Source organism: Sceloporus occidentalis, unplaced genomic scaffold, assembly GCF_023333645.1.
Source record: "Sceloporus occidentalis isolate IW3139 unplaced genomic scaffold, rSceOcc1.0.p SCAF_23, whole genome shotgun sequence".
Lineage (NCBI taxonomy): Eukaryota > Metazoa > Chordata > Lepidosauria > Squamata > Phrynosomatidae > Sceloporus > Sceloporus occidentalis.
The window spans coordinates 6,023,826-6,046,132 of NW_028317003.1; the positions used below are offsets into that span (position 1 = coordinate 6,023,826).

The 22,307-nt window shown below is 39.9% G+C and overlaps 1 protein-coding gene across 1 annotated transcript; it reads left to right on the forward strand.

The window, feature by feature from the left end:
- The first annotated feature begins 1,545 nt into the window (after positions 1–1,545).
- LOC149300744 (cytoplasmic dynein 1 light intermediate chain 1-like) lies at positions 1,546–22,083 on the forward strand. Its single transcript, XM_089484863.1, has 13 exons — positions 1,546–1,661; positions 10,553–10,626; positions 11,474–11,590; positions 15,233–15,463; positions 15,618–15,787; positions 16,149–16,242; positions 16,886–17,021; positions 17,706–17,817; positions 18,902–18,961; positions 19,047–19,088; positions 19,432–19,552; positions 20,450–20,593; positions 21,971–22,083. Exons 1-13 carry the CDS (start codon positions 1,546–1,548, stop codon positions 22,081–22,083), a joined length of 1,530 nt encoding a protein of 509 aa, XP_089340989.1.
- The last annotated feature ends 224 nt before the right edge of the window (positions 22,084–22,307 follow it).

The following is a 22,307-nucleotide window of genomic DNA, read 5'->3' on the forward strand; positions in this document are numbered from 1 at the left end:
TGATCTTCATCCCTAAAAATACATATTTATGCATAGTAATATGGAAAGCACAGCAAAACATTTTAACGCTACATACATACACCCGCATTTCGTCCCTCCCAACCGTCCCAGTTCCCAAGGACAATCCCAATTTTTGGGGCAGTGGGGACCATGTGCTAGGAAGATAAGAAGATCTGATGCGGCACAGACCTCAACAGCAACTCTCATACAGCTTCCTCACTGTAGTTGCCCACCATGATACGGTGTCATATACTGGTGTTCCTCCTCAATTCAATGTCAGGTAGTCAAGTAAGTGTATGGTCCCCACCTCTACCTACTTATAACAATGGGCTCCACAACGGGCTCCTGAAATGTTGGCGGTGTGACATCATGTCTTGACATACCAAGATAGAATCTATTTTAAAGTTAATTATACATTTGCATGGCAAATACCGGTAACTCTGGAGTTCATGTTAAATGCATATTGCAGTTCATTTGGCTCATGCATTTACCAGCACGCTGTTTGAACAAAGGTAAACAGAATTCTTATTACACTGAGTAGCAGCAGCCAATCAGATGCATGCTATATGAACGTTAACGGTTTGGTATCATACATGTGACACGCACACGCTGTTGCTATGTCCTTTAATTTCACATGGAGCTCCGCACCCATTCATTTCCGTGGGAGTGCTGCTGAGTGTCTGTAATGTACCTAAAAATGCTTCCTGGTTCCAGTAGAGGCAGCAAGGGGAGGAGTTACAGGAGACAGAAGGCTCATTGTCTACCTCCAATAACCCTTTAAAAACATCTGGCTAGTGTAGCATAGGTTCCAAGTAGCATTGGCCCATCATAATGCGTCTTACTTATTAAAAGGTGATGATCGTATAACGTGGGAAAGGTGCAGGCTGCTCAGCTAATATGACTAAGGTGACTCAATCAAGAGTACCTTTAGATAACTACGAGGTTTCTGTGAGGACCGGAATTAGACTCATTTAGCGGGTCACCGCATAGTATCAATGGGATATTGAAGGGGTAATATTTTAGGAGACCAAGGGGTCAGCTCATTTAGAGACTTCCAGGCCAGGGTATAGACATAACACTAATAACCCCAACATCTATGGATTAAAGGAATTATATATGTGTGTGTGTGTATATGTATATACCGTATATATATATATATATATTGCATCCATATAATAAAGGCCATTATCTACACTATACTAGTAATAAAGCCAATATCTTTAAGTACAATATCACTCGTCAACGCAATCTGTTTGACGACACGATACACAGTTCTCAGACTAACTGGGCGGGGCCTACAAGCCGACGCAGCGTCATCTCCGCCATGCCTGGCGTCTTCGCCCCGCCTCCTACTCCTTACTCCCGCCGTCCTCTCGCTTCCCCCCTCCCGGCTGCTGCTGCTTCTTGTGCCCTAGGACCGCGCCTTGTCTGATATTACGGAAGGGTGAACGGGGGGTGAGACAAAAAAAGAAAAAAAACAAAAAGAACAAAAAGGGCGAGGGGTGTTACCGAGGCTGCAATTTACATCAATAAGGGAGCTATAGCATGGCAGCGGGACGGACCAGCTCCTATTCGTCTCCATCCTCCAGCTTTAACGCTGGTTCTGGGAACAGCCACACTGCGACGGCAGGTAGTGAGGACGAAGATGGACACAACCTATGGTTAGTGCTTGTGCCTTGGCCGCTGTTATTCTTTACTAACCGCGAGGCCTCTCGAGTAGTGAAACAGCATCCTCAATGAATGGGAGTGGCTGGGGCCTGGCATCCTCGCAGCGCTGCCTCGCACATTACCATTAACTGCCTCTCATAGCCCCATTCATTCTTAACGTTATCTTCCCATGTTGACAAATGTAATGGAAAAGACTGGGGGGGGGCGGGTCTTATTTGCCAAGTAACCCTTTCATGGTGTAACCGTTTGTACAGGGGAGTACTGAGCAAAGAGGGCGTGGCCAAGTAGCCGGTGTAATTTTTTATTTGCTGTCAGTTACACGGTAAACATGTGTAGTGTGTGTTGGGCATGGTGTACCTGTCACTTGTGTGCGTGGCGCATGCGCGTTATGCAAGAATTGGCGCTGGGCAAGGTGTGTCACGTGCTGCACTGACAGCTGGGCGGGGCCCGGTGTGTTTATGAACAATGACAGATAGGGGTGCTCTTTGTACTAATTGTTTATTCCTAGCTGCTACTGGGGTAGGGTGTTGTAGAAGTGTTGTTTCCTCCCAGTGACAATGTTTACAGTTAAGGTGTAGGCAGATTAAGAAGCAATGAAGATTCCCAGCAATGATGAATATTACAAAATATGTATGAAGTCATCTACTAAATAAACTGGAACCTAAGGAACAGACTCCATAAAATAGGTGGCAACCAATCATAGACTACGATTCCTGGGTAAAAACACACTCAACTGATCTAATAGATAAGAAACACACTGCTTTATGTGGTTATTTAGAACTTTTGAATTATGTATTCTTCATAGCTTTAATGTTCCATCTATGATGTTACATTCCAAGTAGAATGGTTAAAAAAAGCCACCAAAGAAAAGCCAATCATCTTCCAGGAATGTGAACATATTAAACCTTTTGCGTTATTTGAGTTTATTTTTTCCTTATGTAAGCTTTGGTCACTTACACAATATAGACAAGGTGCTTGAGATCAGGGCGGCACATGCGAGGTAGCACACTACGCTGTTGTGCTTGCCGCAGCATCCAATCTGGAGTGGCAGATTGTGTGGTTGACTCTGTCAAACACTGGCCCAATGGGCTTCTGACTGGTGTGCCAGATGGCTTGCCTGGGGCTGCTTGAGATACACCAATGGAGGTAGGGAGCAGAACCCCTGAGGCAACATATATATATATATATATATATATATGTGTGTATATATATGTATATGTGTGTATCAGGTAATGGGTGTAACCAAGAAGAGATTGTGCTGATCTCTGGACTTTTTGTATTCTGTGTAAGGTAGACTGATAAATTGGTCTAGTAGCTATTATGCAGGTGTGGTATAATAAGTCTTATGACATCTTTGCTTGGCAAATGAGAGTTGGCAACAGAGGTGACAAAGTGCAAAAAATATTCTGCACAATTTATACAGTATACTTGGTTTCATTTTGTATTGTCCTATTGCTATAGCAACCTATGGAATGTTGCTGCTGATGGGACTGTTCCGACTGTTGGCATGGCGATAAGTAAACTGAATTGGTCTTTTGTAAATAACCTCCAGAATTTTTGTTACCTGGGTTTGGTGTGAACAATAGACTGTTTATAAAGCATAGTTCTGTGAAGCGCACTCAGTAATCAAAGATACTAATGGTGACAAATACAACTGAAAAGGCCGGGAGGCGGGCAAAGTAATATGTGAAATGGCATTGATAAACATTTTAATATTATGCCCATCCCAATTGAACTTCTGGTGCGAGAAGAGCTTGGGTGGCCCTGTATTAAGCATAGTTAAATCAGTGAGATTTCCTCGGGCACCTCACACGTTGATGCATTACAGGGCTGGTTCAGTTCTTAATGCTAAAGAAACTTTATAGTGTTGGCTCTCTTTATAGTGAATATGTATGTGAAATATGATTGTGAGAGAGACAGAAGTGTCAGTGTAATGCCTGAAATGGTTATTAGCAGTGCAGGGACTATGGTGTTGATCCACTACAGTGTTTTACAGTTGATTACAGTGACTAAAATGTTAAACTGAAACCCACCTTGCCCGACGGAAGTCGCGTTTAGGGGTGTACAAACGGAAAGATTGATACCTCGCGTTTACACGGTCCGATGACTCCTGAAACCAATGGAAACTCTTTACAGATGTGCAGACAGGGGCTCGAGCAGACCCCCACAGGCTGCATTTAGAAAGACGATAAGTACATCGCATGCATGGAGATTCGCTGAAGACATCTCCTGCAAGGAAAATGGCTGGGAAGCAGAGCATTTGAAAAAGAGAGAGCACAAAAATGTAAAGGACCGCACAGCTATCATTTGCATTAAAGTGTATTCTGTAAGTAGAATTACGTGGATGCTTTAAATATTTCACATAACATTGCACTCTTAAGCACTATGGTTTTGAACCACATGCTTGGTGTCTCAGAGATTCTAGATGTGGAAAAGAGACAGAAATGTACCGCAGTCGGTGGAAACAGCAAGTAGATGCAAAAAGCTAATAAGAAATAAACTATTTAAACGGCAAATGCCCCAGAGTACGGAGTGTGGCCTGGAGTACTGCAGACAATGCAGCTTTCTAGTACTCGCCCTCTAAACAGACATGCAGCGGAAGAAATGTCTAGGACAGGGCCGTCCAACCTGCGGCCCTCCAGCTGCTGCAGGACTACATCTCCCACAATGCTCTTTCAGCTAAGGGGCTGGCTGAGTAGTATGGGAGATGTAGTTCTGCAGCAGCTGGAGGGCCGCAGGTTGGACGCCCCTGGTCTTGGACATGGAACGATTTATTTAAGAGCCTATTTAAAATATGTGAGCTTACAACAGCCACACCACCTTAATATAAGAGATGTAGAAAGGAGAGGCTATTAGAGACATACGGTATAGTCTGGTACACTAAGCCGTGGTCCTTCAAGCTTGGGACCCAGTAATGGGTGGTAAGATGTTCTCCCTCGGGCATCACAGTGCTGAAAACTGCACGGCAGCAATTAATGTGGTTATTTATGTTGCAAATAATTTATGTGGTAATGAAACACGTATAAAGATTCATCTTATTACTGTCTTCCACATTTGAGTGCTTTAGCCGTGTTTGCCTCGTTGGCAAAAAGTTACCCGGCCTGCTCTGTGAAGGAACAAAAAGGGTCACGACTGTATGTGACTGGGTCACGGGGCAAATGTCTGGAGAGCACTAAGCCAATGTGTAATTAATAAAGCAAAAATTCAATAAATAATTGTTTCTTATGTGCCAGTAAATGTGCTTGTGACTACCAGTAGCTGTTGTTGACACTTGCACAGGCAGATAAGGGGACGTTCCCAAGCATGGACCTTTGGAATGTAAGCAAATATCTTATTTGTGTGTCTTTCTGAATCAACTCCCAAAGGCACACCAGATATCCATGATGAATGGAAACTGGCATGTTTAGGTGTTAAACCCTGGTCTTGATCGCCCGAAAATCTGCAAAAAGCGACCATCTCTCTTGGTGCACTTTGTCTTCTAAAACAGCCACGTGCAGCTATCACTCATGTCCAAAGATGGTGTTTGATTTGCCGAGCTGCTTTATTCAGTATTTGCAATTTTATTAATCTCTTATTAAAATATACGGTATTGTGGTGGTCTCCGCAGTGCAGTAATCTGGGCAGTGGATTATTACACATAGGACCGTTTCAGCCTATAGAGATTGAAGTCTTTAGGGTCTGTTTACTGAAAGGAAAGGTTACATCAGTGAGATTTATTTAGTCTTCTCACCCTTAAATGATGCATTATAGAGGGCCATTTTAAGGGCCCTTAATAATGAATACTGAACTATGGGAGTTGAAACCACAACTCTTGCCAACTCTCCCTTTAGTGAATAAATGCTTTTGGCACAATGCTCCTTATTTCACTTGGGCGCACTAGATACGTAGAATGAAGGTTAACCCTGTCCTGAATTCACTTTACTAAAGGAGCATTCAAGTCCCATTTGGGGTCTTTCACGAACTCTAGCGAATGTAAATGAATGTGCACAATTTTTTAAAATGTATTTTTAGGGAGTTTTGAAACCACTCTTTCTTGCTTTTTAAAAGACAACTGTAGTGAGACATTTCTTAAACACATAACATAATTGCAGTAAAACTTGAATATAGGAAATACCTTTTTCAGCTCCACATATGGCATGCCCACGTCCATATTGCATAGAATATTGGTTGAATCTGACCGAAGATGCGCGTCCCTATCTGTTTATGACGGTTCACGCATCCCACCGATATTCTATGCGGTATGGTGGGTCTAGCATGTTATATGGGGAGTGTGAGAATTTTCTATATCTTTTCATTAAAGTTTTACTGCAATTATGTTATTAGTGCTTGAGGAATTTAAAAAAAAAAAAAAATTCTCCCTACACTTGTCTTTTAAGCACATTGGCACATACAAAGTCAATGGGAGCTGAACCGGCATTCTTTTATATTTGTAACATTGCGTGTGAAGTGTATTCAGGCTGCGAGGAAGAAAGTGAGACTAAACCTCCCTAAAGCAATAAAATTGTGCAATACTGGCTCACTGAGCATACAATTAAATGTTGGTTAGGATTGACAAAACATGATCTCATTTGTTCCAATAAACTTTTTATCTTTAGACCTGGAGGCTGCCATTGTTGCCAGTCATGTGACATGTTGAGTGGCTTTCCTTGTTCAGACTCAACACTGAGCTGATTCTTTATGGGGAAATACTAACGAGGTCTGTTCCTTCATAGACTTTCATTAGTTGGAGTGTCCAGCCGGGTGATTAATTACGAGCAGTTCATTTGTTTACTATAGTCTGGTAACAGATCTAGAACACATTCAAATGGCTTAAATCCATTATATATAACTGGCTATTATTGCCCTTAACCCCTTGATGACAATTGCCGGTCCGGGCACGTCACGGAAATTCAAGTCGATAACGACAAATGACGTGCCAGGACCGGCACGTCTTTAAACGGGTGCAGAAAGCGATCTATTTTCGCTTTCTGCACCGAAACGGCGTTGCTGTAATGCCTCGACCTCGAGGCATTCAGCAACGCCATTATCGGCACAAAGGGGCCATCTCTGGCCCCTCCCCGGGGCGTCAACATCCGCCATACTTTGTATGGAGGCGGACGCCCGTTTTAAAAGCGTTTAGGAGGCGATCAACGATCGCCTCCTAAACTTAAATGGTGTCGCTGGAATGCCTCGATCAGGAGGCATCCAGCGACACCAAACACTTACCTGGGGATGGACTGTGACCGCTCCAGAGAGAGCGGTCACAGCCACAGCTGCCGGTGATCTTCGCCATCAGCAAGCCCGGGAAAAAAGACCAACAAAGACTAAAAAGTTCGCTAGACGGTCTCCAGACCCTCTAGAGAACTCTGGCTCCACTTGCAGGTTGAATATAGGTACTGCATTCAACCATGCAAGTCAATGGAGCTCAGCTTTCTAATCACAGTGTGATTAGAAAAAATAAATTAAAAATAAAATAAAATTAATAATTAGAAAAAAAATAGTAAAAAACCAGTAAAATGTAAAAATAATTTCCCACTGATGTCACTATCAGGGGAACCTTCAAGTTGAAAAAAAAATGTAAAAAAAATAAAAAAAGGCAAAAAAAATAAATATATATATATATATATATAAAAAATATATATTTTTGTGAGCAAGTACTAAAATTAGCATATTAGCTTAAAACAATTCTCGCATGGAAAGAGTTAAAATACTGGCATATTAAATGCCCATGGGGTGTCTACTTTTGAAAAATGTATGATTTGATGGGGTAAATTGAATTAGCCGGGTTCAACAAGGTCCCAATTAACACGGGGGGAAGGATGGCCACACATCTAATTTCCAATTAGAAAAATGCACACGTACCAAATGTGGCCTTTTAGTTCCCCCCAAAAATGACAAACCCATGCATGTGGGGTATCACTGTACTCAGGAGATGTTGCTGAACACATATAGGGGTGTCTTGTGACAGCGGCATATACCAGGAGCTGTAAATTCATACATAAAGTAGGTGTGTGTGGGAAAAATACACACACAAAAATACTACTGCAAACTTTAAAAAAATGCTGGTGGTAAAATGTGTGCATGCAAAGAGTTAAAATACCAGCATTTAAAATACCCTGGGGTGTCTAGTTTTCAAAAATATATGGTTTTGTTGGGCACACTGAAATGGCCCGGCTCAAAGAGGTACCAAATAGGGCACGGGCAGTGGATCCCCAAATGCCAAAGTTCAACATTGAAAAATGCGCATGCCCCAAATGTGGCCCCTTTTGCCCCCAAACAGCCAGGCAAAATCATTCATGTGAGGTATCGCTGTACTCGGGAGATGTTGCTAAACACATATTGGGGTGTTTTATGATAGTGATATATACCAGAACCTGTTTATTCATACCTAAAGTAAAATGTGTGTGAAAAAACAAATGCAAAAAAATGACTACCATAAAGTTTGACAAAGGCTGATGGTAGAATAAGTGCTTGGAAAGGGTTAAAAATACCAGCATTTGGAATACCCCGGGCTGTCTAGTATTTAAAAATATATGATTTGATGGGGTAAATTGCATTGGCCGGCTTCAAAGATACCCGAAATGGCACATGGGGGGAAGAATTACCAGATTTGGAAAAAATGGCTTTGAAATAGCAAAACGCTACCTGTACTTATTGCTCCATAACGTGCAGAAAAAAGCAAAAAAACATAAAAACATTGGGTATTTTTAAACTCGGGACAAATAGTAGAATCTATTTAGCAGGTTTTTTTCATTACCTTTTATAGATGAGTAAAAGATTTTTCAACTAAAAATTAGAAACAGTCATTTTTTTCTAAATTTTTCACCATATTTTATACTTTTTTTAATAGTAAATAATATGATACAATCAAAACAATGTCATCTAAAGAAAGCCCTTCTTGTCCTGAAAAAACAACATCTAATGTGTGTGGGTTCAGTAAACGGGAAAGAAGAAAATTACAGCTAAACACGAGCAGCGCAGAAATGTTAAAACGGCCATTGTCACGAAGGGTACAAAAAGTAAAATAAGCCTTGGTCACGAAGGGGTTAAAAACAGTATTAGTCTCATACACTTCTAGAAAATCCGGAACTTGCACAGAATATGTTAGCATGCGTGTTTGTGTGAAAGTGCGCAATGCACACATGTCAACAAAAACATATTTATGTTCAATCACATCTCGGTTTTGAAGGACAGCAGACCCTGCCGTGTGCTGAGTACCCAAATGTTTCCGGCTTGTTAGGTCTTTTTCAAGCTGGGCTTTTGAAAACATTCAGCTCGGTAAATTCGTTGGTTGGCGTCTATTGTGGAATAAAAGTTGAGTCTGCTTGATTTTCAAAGGGATTTTTCAGTAGGACCCCACACCGTGTCACCTGCAACTGCGTCTCTTGCGTGTACATGAGGCCTTATTACTGCATTGCATATGGTCTGCTTACTACACGGTGTGCATCAGCCGCTTGGACTATTAAGTGACCTCCCGTTTGTTCCAGTATTGCATATTGGAGTCCATTTTACATTCCAGTGCCGTTTACTGCATGAAGATCGATTGTACAATATTTCCCCCCCCCCCCCCCAAATAAAACCAGAGAATTTTTTAAAAAAAATTTTTGCTACGTCTTTACTCAACTGTTATTTTTGGAGGTTACCAGGCAAAATATGAATAATTTAAAAACTAGATTTTTTTTTTTTTTTTTTTTTTAAAGTGATATTTGGAGTTGGGTCCCAATAACCGCTAGAAAAGGCATATTTTAAGACATTATATACAAACACAGTATTTCGGTATGTCTATACCCATGATATCTATATACAATTACTGAAATGACTCATGATTTGTATTCGGCAACACCCGAGGAATACAGTAAAATGCTTGTCCTGTTTCTCAGATATTGTTGGGTCAGATTTGGAATATGTGCATTTCCGTTTCCATTTTGACAGATTACTTGGTCCAGGTCTCATTTATAGACACATTAGAGGTCCCATATTTCAAGTTAACCCCATAAAACTATATACATTCCTTAAATGCACGCCCCTTGAAGATTTCAGACACCCCACTTACCTTTCTAGCTGGTCCGCTGCAACCACAGATATAACCGGGAACACAAATGTTTGAGGTTTTTCTTGTACTATTCCACCTTTCAGTCACTTTCTGGATGGATGCTATACATTGGGCTTGCCTGGAACAAAAAAGAAAACACAAAAATGTAATCACATCTTTTGATCACATAGATACCCCATGTGTGTGGTATGTGAGTGTTACACGGACGCAAGAGACCCTCGTGCACGCCACAACTGTGGAATAAACAGATCTCGTTCGGCATACCTCAATGCAGAAGGCGACTGTAATCATGGTGTTTTCTCACCTGTTTGAGTTCTATCTTTGATGTACATTTGTAATTTAATATAATTTTGTACTTTTTAATATTATATTCTAACTTATTGTAACAATGCAAAGTTCGGGAACCCAGAATGTGTTCTTCCTGGCAAAACACTTTTTAGAAATAAATATGCAGTATAAAACAGTGTTTGGGACTAGATAGTTCCAGTGTTAATTTAATTGTCTCACGGGTTAAATCCCAGGAACCTCTAGGCAGGCTGGAGAGCTATTGACGTATTTATGGAGTTCTCAAATACAAAGAGACGCTCTTTCAAGATAGCCTTAGCTAATCATACCCTACAGGTATGAGGCAAACTGCAGAATGGAGAGCAATCACCAGGACGATTTTATTGGTTTCCACAATTAGATCTTTGCCATAGAAATCCTTCTTATAATTAAGGCCCATTGTGTAATGATCATATGTTGTATGTTCAATGTAGAGCTGGAACTTGAAACACTCAGTGGAGGAACCGTTGAGTGGAGTGTTGAGGAACTGAAGAATTAATAGGGATATACTGTCTCTCCATGTTCTAGGTCCTCGATCCTCAGTGAGGTCTCTACTCGCTCCCGATCTAAGCTGCCATCTGGGAAAAATGTGTTATTGCTGGGTAAGTGAGGACTATTTACAACTTTAATAAAGAGGATATGTGGAAGGGGAAGCGCTCAAGACCATGAAATAGTGTTGATTTTGACACCCTTTATTTCTTCTTTACGGTGGTAAAATTTGCATTGCTTTAATTATTCTTATATAGAACACACACAATTTATATCACCCACATTTTATGCTTTAGTACAACCCCCAAATGCATATGTACAACATGTTCACTCACCCGTGTTTAGATATGTTTTCTCTCTTGTGTTACGACACCAGTATCTGTTTACCTTAATGTCCTGCAAAATGATTACCTACAGAGGTATAAATGTCACATTAGTGTCTTATTAACAAGCTGGGATGGTGTGATATTTTGCTTACTGTATACCATATGGGAGCAGGGAGATTTGACCTTCTAGAAGTAGAAGTAAAATACCAGACTGGCAAGTTAAATGTCAGTATGTGCAATCAACGTGGTTTTGAGGTCTACATTTTACAGTTTAGAAGTGTGATCAGAATTTGATATTCTACTGCAGCCCCCCCCTTCTTATGGCGAAATGGTTTCATGTAATAATTTGTGTTGGAGTGCGTTTCAACATGTGCAAAAATCATTCTTTCCGATGTGGCAGGCTTCAGAATTGTTGGATTCCACCCCGTGCCATCTGTGTCATTAGGCACACTATCCTGGAAAATATGATAACGTTCCACCAAGCTAAAAGGGACAATACTAAGCGACTGGCGACATTTTCAGTACTAAACTTTCTACAGTGTTCTTTATTTTTTTCAAAATGATATATTTTTAAAGCGCGTTTCTCAACCTAAACATTCCGCTATATCAGCTTTAACATCATTTTTGTTTGCAGGAGAGGATGGTGCAGGCAAGACAAGCCTGATAGGAAAACTTCAGGGAATAGAGGAATACAAGAAAGGAAGGGGAATGGAGTATCTTTATATAAATGTGCACGATGAAGACCGAGATGGCAAGTATTCTCCCGTTTTCTTCTCAGAGGAAATTTTAAATGGAAGAATGTATAACGGGATATGTTGGTGTCAACGGTTAGCAGGGTTAGAAGCTACCTCTAATCCATTTTGTTGGCTATACTCGGCTCCTGATTTATATTTGAGACTTGCTGCAGTTCTTCTGGAGGCCAAAGGTGCTTCTTTTGTCCTTGGATCTTGAAAGCGGCCTTGTACCGTATTTTCAGGATTATAAGGCGCACCGGATTATAAGGCGCACTTTCTATGAGCGCCTTATAAGCAATCTTGTTTCATATATAAGGCGCACTGGATTATAAGGCGCAGCACATTACCGTTAAATAAACCATTGCTCAGACTGCAAGTCAAAATTTATTACACTTTTTAACAATAACTTGCAACTGGTTCAGCTGTAATTGCAAATCAAAACGTTTACCGTATTTTTTCAGTTCATTCCTCCACCAGAAATCCATCAAATCCGTCATCTTCAGTGTCGGAGTTGAACAGTTGGGCGATTTCGGCATCAAGCATGGGGTCCTCCTCTTCATTATCCGAGTCGGTCTCGTTGCTGCTGCTAGGCTCTTCAGTGGTGATTCCAGCCTTCCTGAAAGCTCGGATGACACTGGAGACTGATACATTCTTCCAGGCATCCACGATCCACTGGCACATAGTGGCATAACTCGCACGGCGTTGCCTCCCTGTGTTGGTGAATGTGTGGTCACCTTCTGTCATCCAATGCTCCCATGCAGCTCGCAATTTAACTTTAAATGACCTGTTGATGCTGATATCTAGCGGCTGGAGCTCTTTGGTTAATCCACCAGGGATGACAGCAAGCTCCGAATTAGTTTTCTTCACTTGGGCTTTGACAGTATCGGTCACGTGGGCGCGCATCGAGTCACAGACCAATAGGGATGGGGATTTGTGAAAAAAGCCACCCGGTCTCTTGACGTAGACCTCCCTCAGCCACTCACTCATCTTCTCCTCATCCATCCAGCCCTTTGGGTTAGCCTTAATGATGACACCAGCAGGAGAATTTTCTTTAGGCAAAGTCTTCCTCTTGAAAATTACCATGGGTGGTAGTTTCTGGCCATTAGCCTGACAAGCGAGAACTACAGTGAAAGATGACTTCTCATTTCCTGTGGTACGTATAGATATCGTACTGGTCCCTGTTTTCTCAACAGTACGGTTTACGGGGATATCGAAAGTGAGGGGAACCTCATCCATGTTAATAATGTGTTCTGGCTGGATATTCTTTTCATTTATCTTGGTTATGCAGTAGGTGCGGAAAATGGCCAGCTTCTCTTCATAATCCTTTGGTAATTGCTGGCACACAGTAGTTCTGATGCGAATGGAGAGATGACGCCTTTTCATGAAACGAAAGCACCATGAAGGACCTCCTCGAAAGTCCTTGATCTCCATGTCACGTGCTAAAGCAGTGGCTTTGAGTCGAATAGAGACAGTGGAGACGCTTCTACCTGCGTTTCTCTGTTCCATAACCCACTGTTCTATTTTGTCCTCCAACTGTGGCCACCTTGCTTTGTTTCCTCGGAAACTCAGTTTGGTCTTCTTTACTTGGCGGAGGGCATCTTCTTGTTTTCTCCACTTACGCACCATGGATTCATTAATGTTGAATTCTCTTGCAGCTGCCCTATTTCCATGCTCTACTGCATAACTTATAGCTTTAAGCTTGAAACCTGCATCATAAGCATGTCTCTTAACAGGAGGCATTTTTTGGGGTAGTGGGTATAGTTAACGCTAAAGCACAGATATATTGCAAGGATCCTGCGCACAGAGCTGTAAGTATCACTCAGTGTGGCTCCTGACTACGGTGGCCGTAATGCTCAATCCATTTATGGATACTGTAAAAACCCAAGTGAAGAATAAATTCATAGGCGCACGGGGGGGAGGAGCATGGTGTGTGCTGTGGTATGCCGCCACCGACCCCTGCCGCCCACGATAGAGGTAAAGGATCCTGTATGAACCCCTCTCTTTACTGTCGGGTTCATATATAAGGCGCACCGGATTATAAGGCGCACTTTCTATTTCTGAGAAATTCTCAGCATTTTATGTGCGCCTTATAGTCCGGAAAATACGGTATATTATTAAAGTTGATGTTCCCGTTAGATAAAATATGAATTATACTGTCCAGTATTTTGAGCAAGCTTAAGCAGGGATCCTTGGTTTGCAGAATTTAATACTTTGATATCTCTTTAGGCAGAACTATTCCCTTATAGCAGAGACGACTTCCTCGAGGATAGTTTATGCCTTTTCCTGTATTGTTTTGTCTCCTTAAGCCCTGGTCCACATACAAGCTGGTACCATCTTCTCCATTTATCAAAATATTAATTAAACACTCTAGTTAGCGATCAAATATACCCATTGCAGGTCTCTGAAGGCTTAAAGAGGTTCTAAACCCCTTTTCACCCCTTAATATGATGAATAAGCATTATTACATCATTCCTTTAAACCCTCTGCAGCTATACTACCAAAAAAAAACCAAAGGGATCGATCCAGCATTTGGAAAAAAAAAATAAATAAAATTCCAGCTTTATTTTACTTAATGATTAAAAAGCATAGTTCACACCTGGGCATCCAGTACACAGAAAACCCCAAATCTGACGCGTTTCAAGCGGTACCCCGCTCTTTATCACAGATAACTCACCACTGAATTTGTTTCCCTTAAGTAAGGCAACAAAAAGGGGGGAGTGGTGAGATTACTCGTCATCAACACATGTGCAATTAAAATCCAATTACAAAACAATTAGATGCAATAAGATGAAAAAGACTAATGTAAAAAAACACACAATATACATGTAATAGCCTCATTGACATATATACATATTATTTGTGGATCAATAGTGTTTATATATTTGCTGTAGGTTGTGTTGCTGTGCTCACGCTGTTTACATTAGTCTTTTTCATCTTATTGCATCTAATTGTTTTGTAATTGGATTTTAATTGCACATGTGTTGATGACGAGTAATCTCACCACTCCCCCCTTTTTGTTGCCTTACTTAAGGGAAACAAATTCAGTGGTGAGTTATCTGTGATAAAGAGCGGGGGTACCGCTTGAAACGCGTCAGATTTGGGGTTTCCTGTGTACTGGATGCACAGGTGTGAACTATGCTTTTTAATCATTAAGTAAAATAAAGCTGGAATGTTTTTTTTTGTTTTTTTTTTTGTTTTTTTTTTCAAATGCTGGATCGATCCCTTTGTTTTTTTTTGTGTTCATTCCACGCATCAAGTCCGTGCGGATCCGTGCAGATGAATATATAGGGAGGTGAGCTGGCTTTTGCATTTATTCAATTTTGCTAGCTATACTACCACCAGAGCTTCCAATATAGGATGGATGAACCTTGGTGTAGGGATGATGCTATACTGTGAGAACTTCGAGAGAATTGTTTCATGTATTTTGGATTATGCTTCAGAACGTTTTGGATTTGTCATAGTGGAACAGATAATTGCTATTCTTTTAAATTACAAGAATATTTCTCACAATATAAAATGTAGGTTATTTTTAATAAACGTGAATGAAAGATTTAATCCTTTACTAGCGAACAGTGAATAGATTCCCATGGCAAAGTTATCATTCATCAAAAGGGTGTCAGCTGCTCTTGGGCTTATATGACTATCTTTTTCTTTTCTAGATCAAACCAGATGTAATGTGTGGATCTTGGATGGAGACCTGTATCACAAGGGTCTACTGAAGTTCGCCATGGATGCTAGCAGTATAAGGGACACATTAATTATGTTGGTGGTTGACATGTCCCGTCCGTGGCTAGCGCTGGATTCTCTACAGAAATGGGCTAGTGTAATAAGGGACCACATTGACAAGCTGAAGATCCCACCTGAAGAAATGAGAGATATGGAAGAGAAAAGTAGGTGCCTAGTTGAGTGTGTTTTTCTCATTCTGAAATGGAAGATTTAAGATACATCTTGTCAATGCCAAGTAAACTACAGCTCGTGGATTTGCATACTCGTACGTATGCCGGCTATCATTCATTTCTCTTTCTTTCTGATTGTTCTTTGCAGTGGTAAGGAAATTTCAGGAATATGTGGAACCTGGAGAAGAATTTCCAGCATCACCTCAAAGAAGAAACACATCTTCACAAGACGATCAGGATGACAGTGTTATTTTGCCACTGGGAGAACACACACTCACACATAATCTTGGCATTCCCGTTGTAGTTGTTTGCACAAAGGTCTGTTAAACATTATCTTATTTATTTTTTTAATTGTCTAGTTTATTTTTAATTTCTTGTTTGTTTGTATAATCCTTGGTAATAATTGCAATTAACACATCTAAAATCTAATTTGAAAGGCATTAATGATACAATGGAAACAAGGCTCCCAAGAGTAGTACAAAGTATTACAGCATGAACCATGACTCTTGTTTGAGTTACGTAGTTCCATTTAAAGTTCAGCTATCTTTAAAAAAGATGCAAGAGTCTTATATAATGAAGATTCTTCCTTTTCAACAAAATTTGTACTGTTTCTAGGAAATGTCTTCAGTACAACGGTGAAAAAGATTGTAACTTATCTCTTTTCTTGCTTTCATCGCAGTGTGATGCCATTAGTATTTTGGAGAAAGAACATGACTACAAAGATGAGCACTTTGACTTCATTCAGTCACATATCAGGAAGTTCTGTTTACAGTGTATCCTTTTCAGAAGTACATATAACTCGACTGGATCATTTATAAAAATGATACCCACTGAAATGTGATTTGTACAGAAGCGGCTTGCATGGGAGGGAAACCTCTGTGGAATATAGATGGTGGATAAAAAAAACCTTTGAAGTAGCTTTCAGTATGATTTTAGGAGCCATTGCTTAATCTCCATTAGTTGTTCAATCTAATGCCTACCCCGTTTGAAAAATGCAGATTGGATGGATATTATGGTTCTTATCATGTTTCTAAGAAGCATACGGGTTTCTTTGGTGCCATCCAGTAGAGCTGGAGTAATCCAATACGCTAGCTGACCAATAGCTCCTAAATGTTTAAGCCTTAGTTTTTGACTTTTTTGTTGAACTCTACGGTATAACTTAATGGCTACTAAAAAAAAAAACATGATGTTTTGCTATGTCTTCCTGGCTCCTAACTTAGAAATTCCAGCTCTGCTTTGGATGCAAATTTTAAGTATTTTTCTGCATCTGCAAAGTAACATATTTTATCTCTAAACTGAGCCATGATGAAACAAAAATCATTGGTACAACTGGGTCAGTGGTGATTGTCTAATAATGCCATGTTAACATATGTTTGGAAGAAATATCATGCACTTTTCCTTAAGTAATCGTTGAAGATGGTGCTGCACTTATTTACACCTCAATAAAAGAAAACAAAAACATTGATATTGTATATAAATATATCGTTCAACAGTTATATGGGTTCAATTTTAATATGCCTGCAGTGGTTGTGGAAAAGGATGCAGTATTTATGTAAGTAGCCTGCTCTTAATTTTCTTAACTATATCAAGATACACCTGGGGAGCGGGAGGCAAATGTTTAAAAGGACAGCACGTTTTTAGCAGCTCACTAAATTGTAAACCGTGCCCAAGGTGTTTTTTTTGGTAAATGACCTATGGCTATGTAAAAGATGTAGCCACTTAAGCTTTCAGGAACGTAGAATCCTCTTCTTAAAATAAAAAAATCAGAAGAGAACTCGGAGCTCCTGAACGCTCCATCTTTTTTCTGTGTTGACCCAATAAATGGTGTCGCCTTTGGCCAAAGGCTCTCTTCTCTTAAGCCAATATATATCCTTTTTAGTTAGACCAATGTGTAGTAACCTGGATTTAACGCTTACAAGTTGTCTAGGTTTGAAACGTCTTATTCTCCCGCAGAATGAAATGTTAGCCAAGTGTTACTGATATGATGTCAAAAGTGTTACATTTATATATTTTTTTAATCTACCACTACCTTATTTAACATGTAATGTGTGCCTGTGTGATTTCATTTGCAATGTAGACCTCTTTCTACTTACAAGGAGTGAAAAGCTGTAATACCTGGAAAGAGGGCTTGATTATGTTAAAATATTTAGTTTCAACTGATGTTTTACTTCACTCTAATTAAAGTTATTACATTTTGCCATTTGGACTTTCTATTCTAAAAATATTGTGGTTTCAGTCCAGCAGGATGGGATAATGAAAAGAAGATAGGTATTTTACATGAGAATTTTCAAACTCTAAAGCCAGAAGATTCTTTTGAAGACATCGTTACTAAACCACCAGTGCGGAAGGTACATTATATGTCGTTAGACAAGTTTCATTGTTTGCTGTAGTCTTTGGTTCCCCTATTGATTATTTTTAAATAGTGAAACCAGACTGCAGGTTTAGGTGTCAAAAATAAATAAATATATATTTATTAGCAATTTAAACTTGCGTTAGCTAACACAACATGCCATTGGAACACAGGAGTGATGGTTGCTGATAAAGGGCCTCTGTACAACTATAAAGATATTCCAATAAAAATCAGCCTTTTCCAGCTACAACATTAACAATGTCAACACTGTATTTCTGATCCATTTGATGTTGTTTTCATGGACAACGTTTTTTTGAAATGTTTCTTTCAAAAACAAGGAAATATCTGATTGACGCAAGGTTTTGAATGAGTGCGTCTGTACAGTCGTGTGAGAAAGTACACCCTCTTTGAGTTCTATGGTTTTGCTTATCAGGACATTATAACAATCGTCTGTTCCTTAGCAGGTCTAAACATTAGGTAAATACAACCTCAGATGAACAACACATGACGTATTACACTGTGTCATGATTTATTCAACACAAATAGAGCCAAAATGCAGAAGCCATGTGTGGAAAAACTAAGTACACTGCTTCCATAGGAATTAAAATGCTAAGTAGCAGACAGGTGCTGCTAATCAAATTAATTGATTATCACCAAGTGTGACCGCCTCTATAAAAGTTGAAGTTTTAGCTGCTTGCTGGTCTGGAGCATTTAGGTGTGTGCTAACACAATGCCAAGCAAGAAAGACACCAACAATGATCTTACAGAAGCACTTCTTGCTGCCCATCAATCTGGGAAGGGTTATAAGGCCATTCCCAAGTAATTTAAAGTCCATAATTCTACAGTAAGAAAGATTATTCAAAAGTTGAAAACATTCAAGACCATTGCCAATCTTCCCAGGATTGAGTGAATGTGGGACCAAAAATTTAGGCTGAAAAATCTGAGCTTTTTGCTTCTTTTTTTTCGGCCGATTGTTTTTTTCATTCTTTATCAACTGCTTTTCTTAAATATCTTTTCCAGGGTACTTGTGTTTCAAAGAATGTACTTTGATAATGATATCAGTGTTTTCATTTTATTTACAGTTTGTGCATGAAAAAGAAATTGTATCCGAGGATGATCAAGTATTCCTAATGAAGCAGCAGGTAATCTTGTGGATTTGTGGGAATTTGGCATACCCTGATTCTTAAATAAGTTAAATAATAAAATGGCTGTCCCTTTTTATTTTAGTCACAGTTGGCAAAACAACCTCCAACCGCAGCTGGAAGGCCGGTGAGTACTGTTTTTTGTTGAGCTATCTTGTTATACTTAAATATTATCTTTTCTAAAAAAAAAAATGTCTGCCACCTCTTCAACGCAGTGTTCTCTGGTGAGGGTATAACCTCGTATTACCATACATCAGCCCCTCACCAGTGCTGAACAACCTTTAAAGGTCCACTCCAGCCCTATTTTCTTATTGCTAATGTATATTGTAGTCCAGTTTGTATGAATTCCAGTACATTTTAATGCATGCAGGCATTCTCTAGTGATTTGAGTCCGAAAATTAGAATGCTGTCTCATTTTGATCCTGTCCCCAACTGCCTTAAATAACATTCAACTTGTTTTTTAACTTCAGGATGCCTCTCCAAGGGTGCCTGGTGGGTCGCCCAGGACACCCAGCAGATCAGGAAGTTCAAATGTTGCCAGTGTGTCACCGGTCCCTGCTGGCACGAAGAAGATTGATCCAAACATGAAAGGTATCTAATGAGCTTAAAGGAGGGGTTCCTCTGCTCGGTGACATAAATACACTAGCTAGGTTGTGAAATGCCAGCTGCAGCATGACATCTTGAAAAAGTAATAGAATTACAGAAGGCAACAATCAGTTGGTGAAAGATCAGCCATATTCCTGTAAGGTCAGAATATTAACACACGCAAGCATACATACCATGTCACAGTGAGGTTGTCTGTGAGTGCAAATGATTGGACACAATCCCATTCATTTATTCCAGTTGATGGCCTCTGATCAGACATTCAGAGTGTATTGTTGTAGGCTGGTTGCCTTCACATTTTTCTGAAGGCTGGTAGTAAGTAGCATCATAGATGTCAGAATTGCCTCTGTATGATATCGCAGGGGTGATGTTTGTCTGGCGACTTGTAAAGGTAGAAGTCTTGTCATGCTGTTGTTGTTACTGCCTGAAACACAATTGTGCCATGCTGATGGTGGCAAAGAGGCATCAGGGAGGTAGGAGGATACTCAGAATTGCACTGTGCCGGTAGAGGCAAAAACAAAATGTATGTGTGTAATATATAGAATTTGTTTTGCATGTAATGTAGTGATGACATATATAATTTTTTCTTTATTTACTTTTATCAGTCAATTTGGTGTGAAGTCGAATTGGGTAAATAATTGTAACCAATTCAAATTGTGACGTAATCCCTGATTTTCTTCTGCCTGATAAGCACTGAAAATACTTGAGCACGATAACATTAATATGCTGCATTAGTTTTTCAAGATGAGAAGACTTGTGGTACATGGTAACTACTGTTGATGCTATTGGATAGTTTATGGAAACAAGTTGTGTACCTTTTTTATGTTGCGATATAAGGTCCTTTCCCTCTTTTTGTGGGACATTTACCTATTTTTCTTTCTGCAGCAGGAACAACAAGCGAGGGAGTGCTGGCTAATTTCTTCAACAGTTTGTTGAGTAAAAAAACTGGATCACCTGGACCTGGTGGCACAGGGAACCCAACTAGCAATCCCGGAGGTAACAGTCTGCCAACATCTGCCAAAAAAACAGGTATCCTCTTTGTATGGCCCAAAGGAAGCTTAATACATAGGACATCGATAACCTAAGGCTTGAGTGAAACCTTTGCTAATCTTATAAATACTGGAAAAGACTTGTTTTCTTCATCCTGTTTAAATCAAATGAAAACAACATTTAGTTCCCGCAGATCAAACTATTTTTTATTTGCATGGATAGATCACAGTAGCGACCAATGTGACCTTAGATTTATACAACCCAGGGAACTGTTTATATATATATATATATCATTATTTATTATTCTGCTGAAGTAATTGTACCCTCTAATATGTGTGCTACATATTTTTAGGGAAGTTGTTTTTTCTGGTTTGTTGCTCACTTCATTATAACCCAGCTACAAGCCTCGTAGATGGGGGCAGAGGAATGCGAGCAAGAACTGAAGACATGACCAGCATTTTGCTCTCCAGAGCAAAGAAATGCTGAACATATGACATCTATGGTTGCATTGCTCTGCGCCAGTCAATCAAAACCAATTGAACTCAAAAACGCCATCCTGTGTCAGTTTTACCCTTTAATCTTATTCCATTCCATGTTCTATACCACGAGTGTCGGGCTCCAGGGGCACAAACAGGCCAGAATTTAAGTAAATCCTTACTTTGAACTGATTAATTAATCGGTTCAAACCATTTTAATTGAGCTGCCAGTGCTTGCATCCTGAAAACCTGGCTCTTGATGCCTGGAGATTCGATACCCCTGCATAATATGTGTTTTTATCCATCCACCTAGTACATATTGCATAGGTGTAATACTTTGAAAATCATCCTTAAAGAGCATATCTTATGTGAATTATGAATGTTCTCATCTGATCCATGATATTAAACTTTGGGCCACACAAAGAATACAACAGTTCTTAATCCATGCACATTACAAGAGGACCAGCTGTAGATTGGTGGAGTTTCTACACCACATATTCACATAAATCACTGTCTCCATTTTGTGCACCACTGCAGAATATGGTAATGGTATTTGAAACCTTTTACAAACCAAACAAATGCAGACTTAGTTATACACACAGACCTAGAGAGTGCCTATTAGTTCTAGTTTGCATGTAAAGGATAAAACTAAGCTCAAGCCATTCCCAGCACACACAGAGGTCGACCACAAAACGCAGAGGATGGCTCATGCATACAGAAGGCAAAGCCCCAGGATGCATTTCCTAGTCATCATGGCATCCAGTTATATCTTAATGAGATGAGCCTAAAAAATTATCTCATTGCCATGATTCTGTTGGCTAGAAGTGGTGCCCCATGGTCCATAAGTTAGTAGAGAAACAATGGAAGCTGAATAATAAGATGTCGGTTAACAAATAGTAATTACTTTTACTTTTTTAATTTCTCTTTTTTTTTCCTGTAGGCCAAAAGCCTGTGTTAACAGATGTTCAAGCTGAGCTGGAACGAATCTCACGAAAACCTGACATTGTGTCGCCCACATCACCTACATCCCCTACGGAAAGTGAGGCTTCTTGAAGACACCAAATACTGCCGCTCGTCAAACTTCTTCGATTTTGTTAAATTGCCTCTGCCTTTTCCTTCCTCGGTGGTTGTGGAACTGCAGAGCACAAAACACTTAGGTTTATTATTATTATTTTTTTTAATTGAAGATAGTTTTGATAGATCTCCCAGTTGACAAAGAAATCCTTATGGGACTGCTGTTTTTACAGTGCACATCTACATCATTTTCTACTTCCATT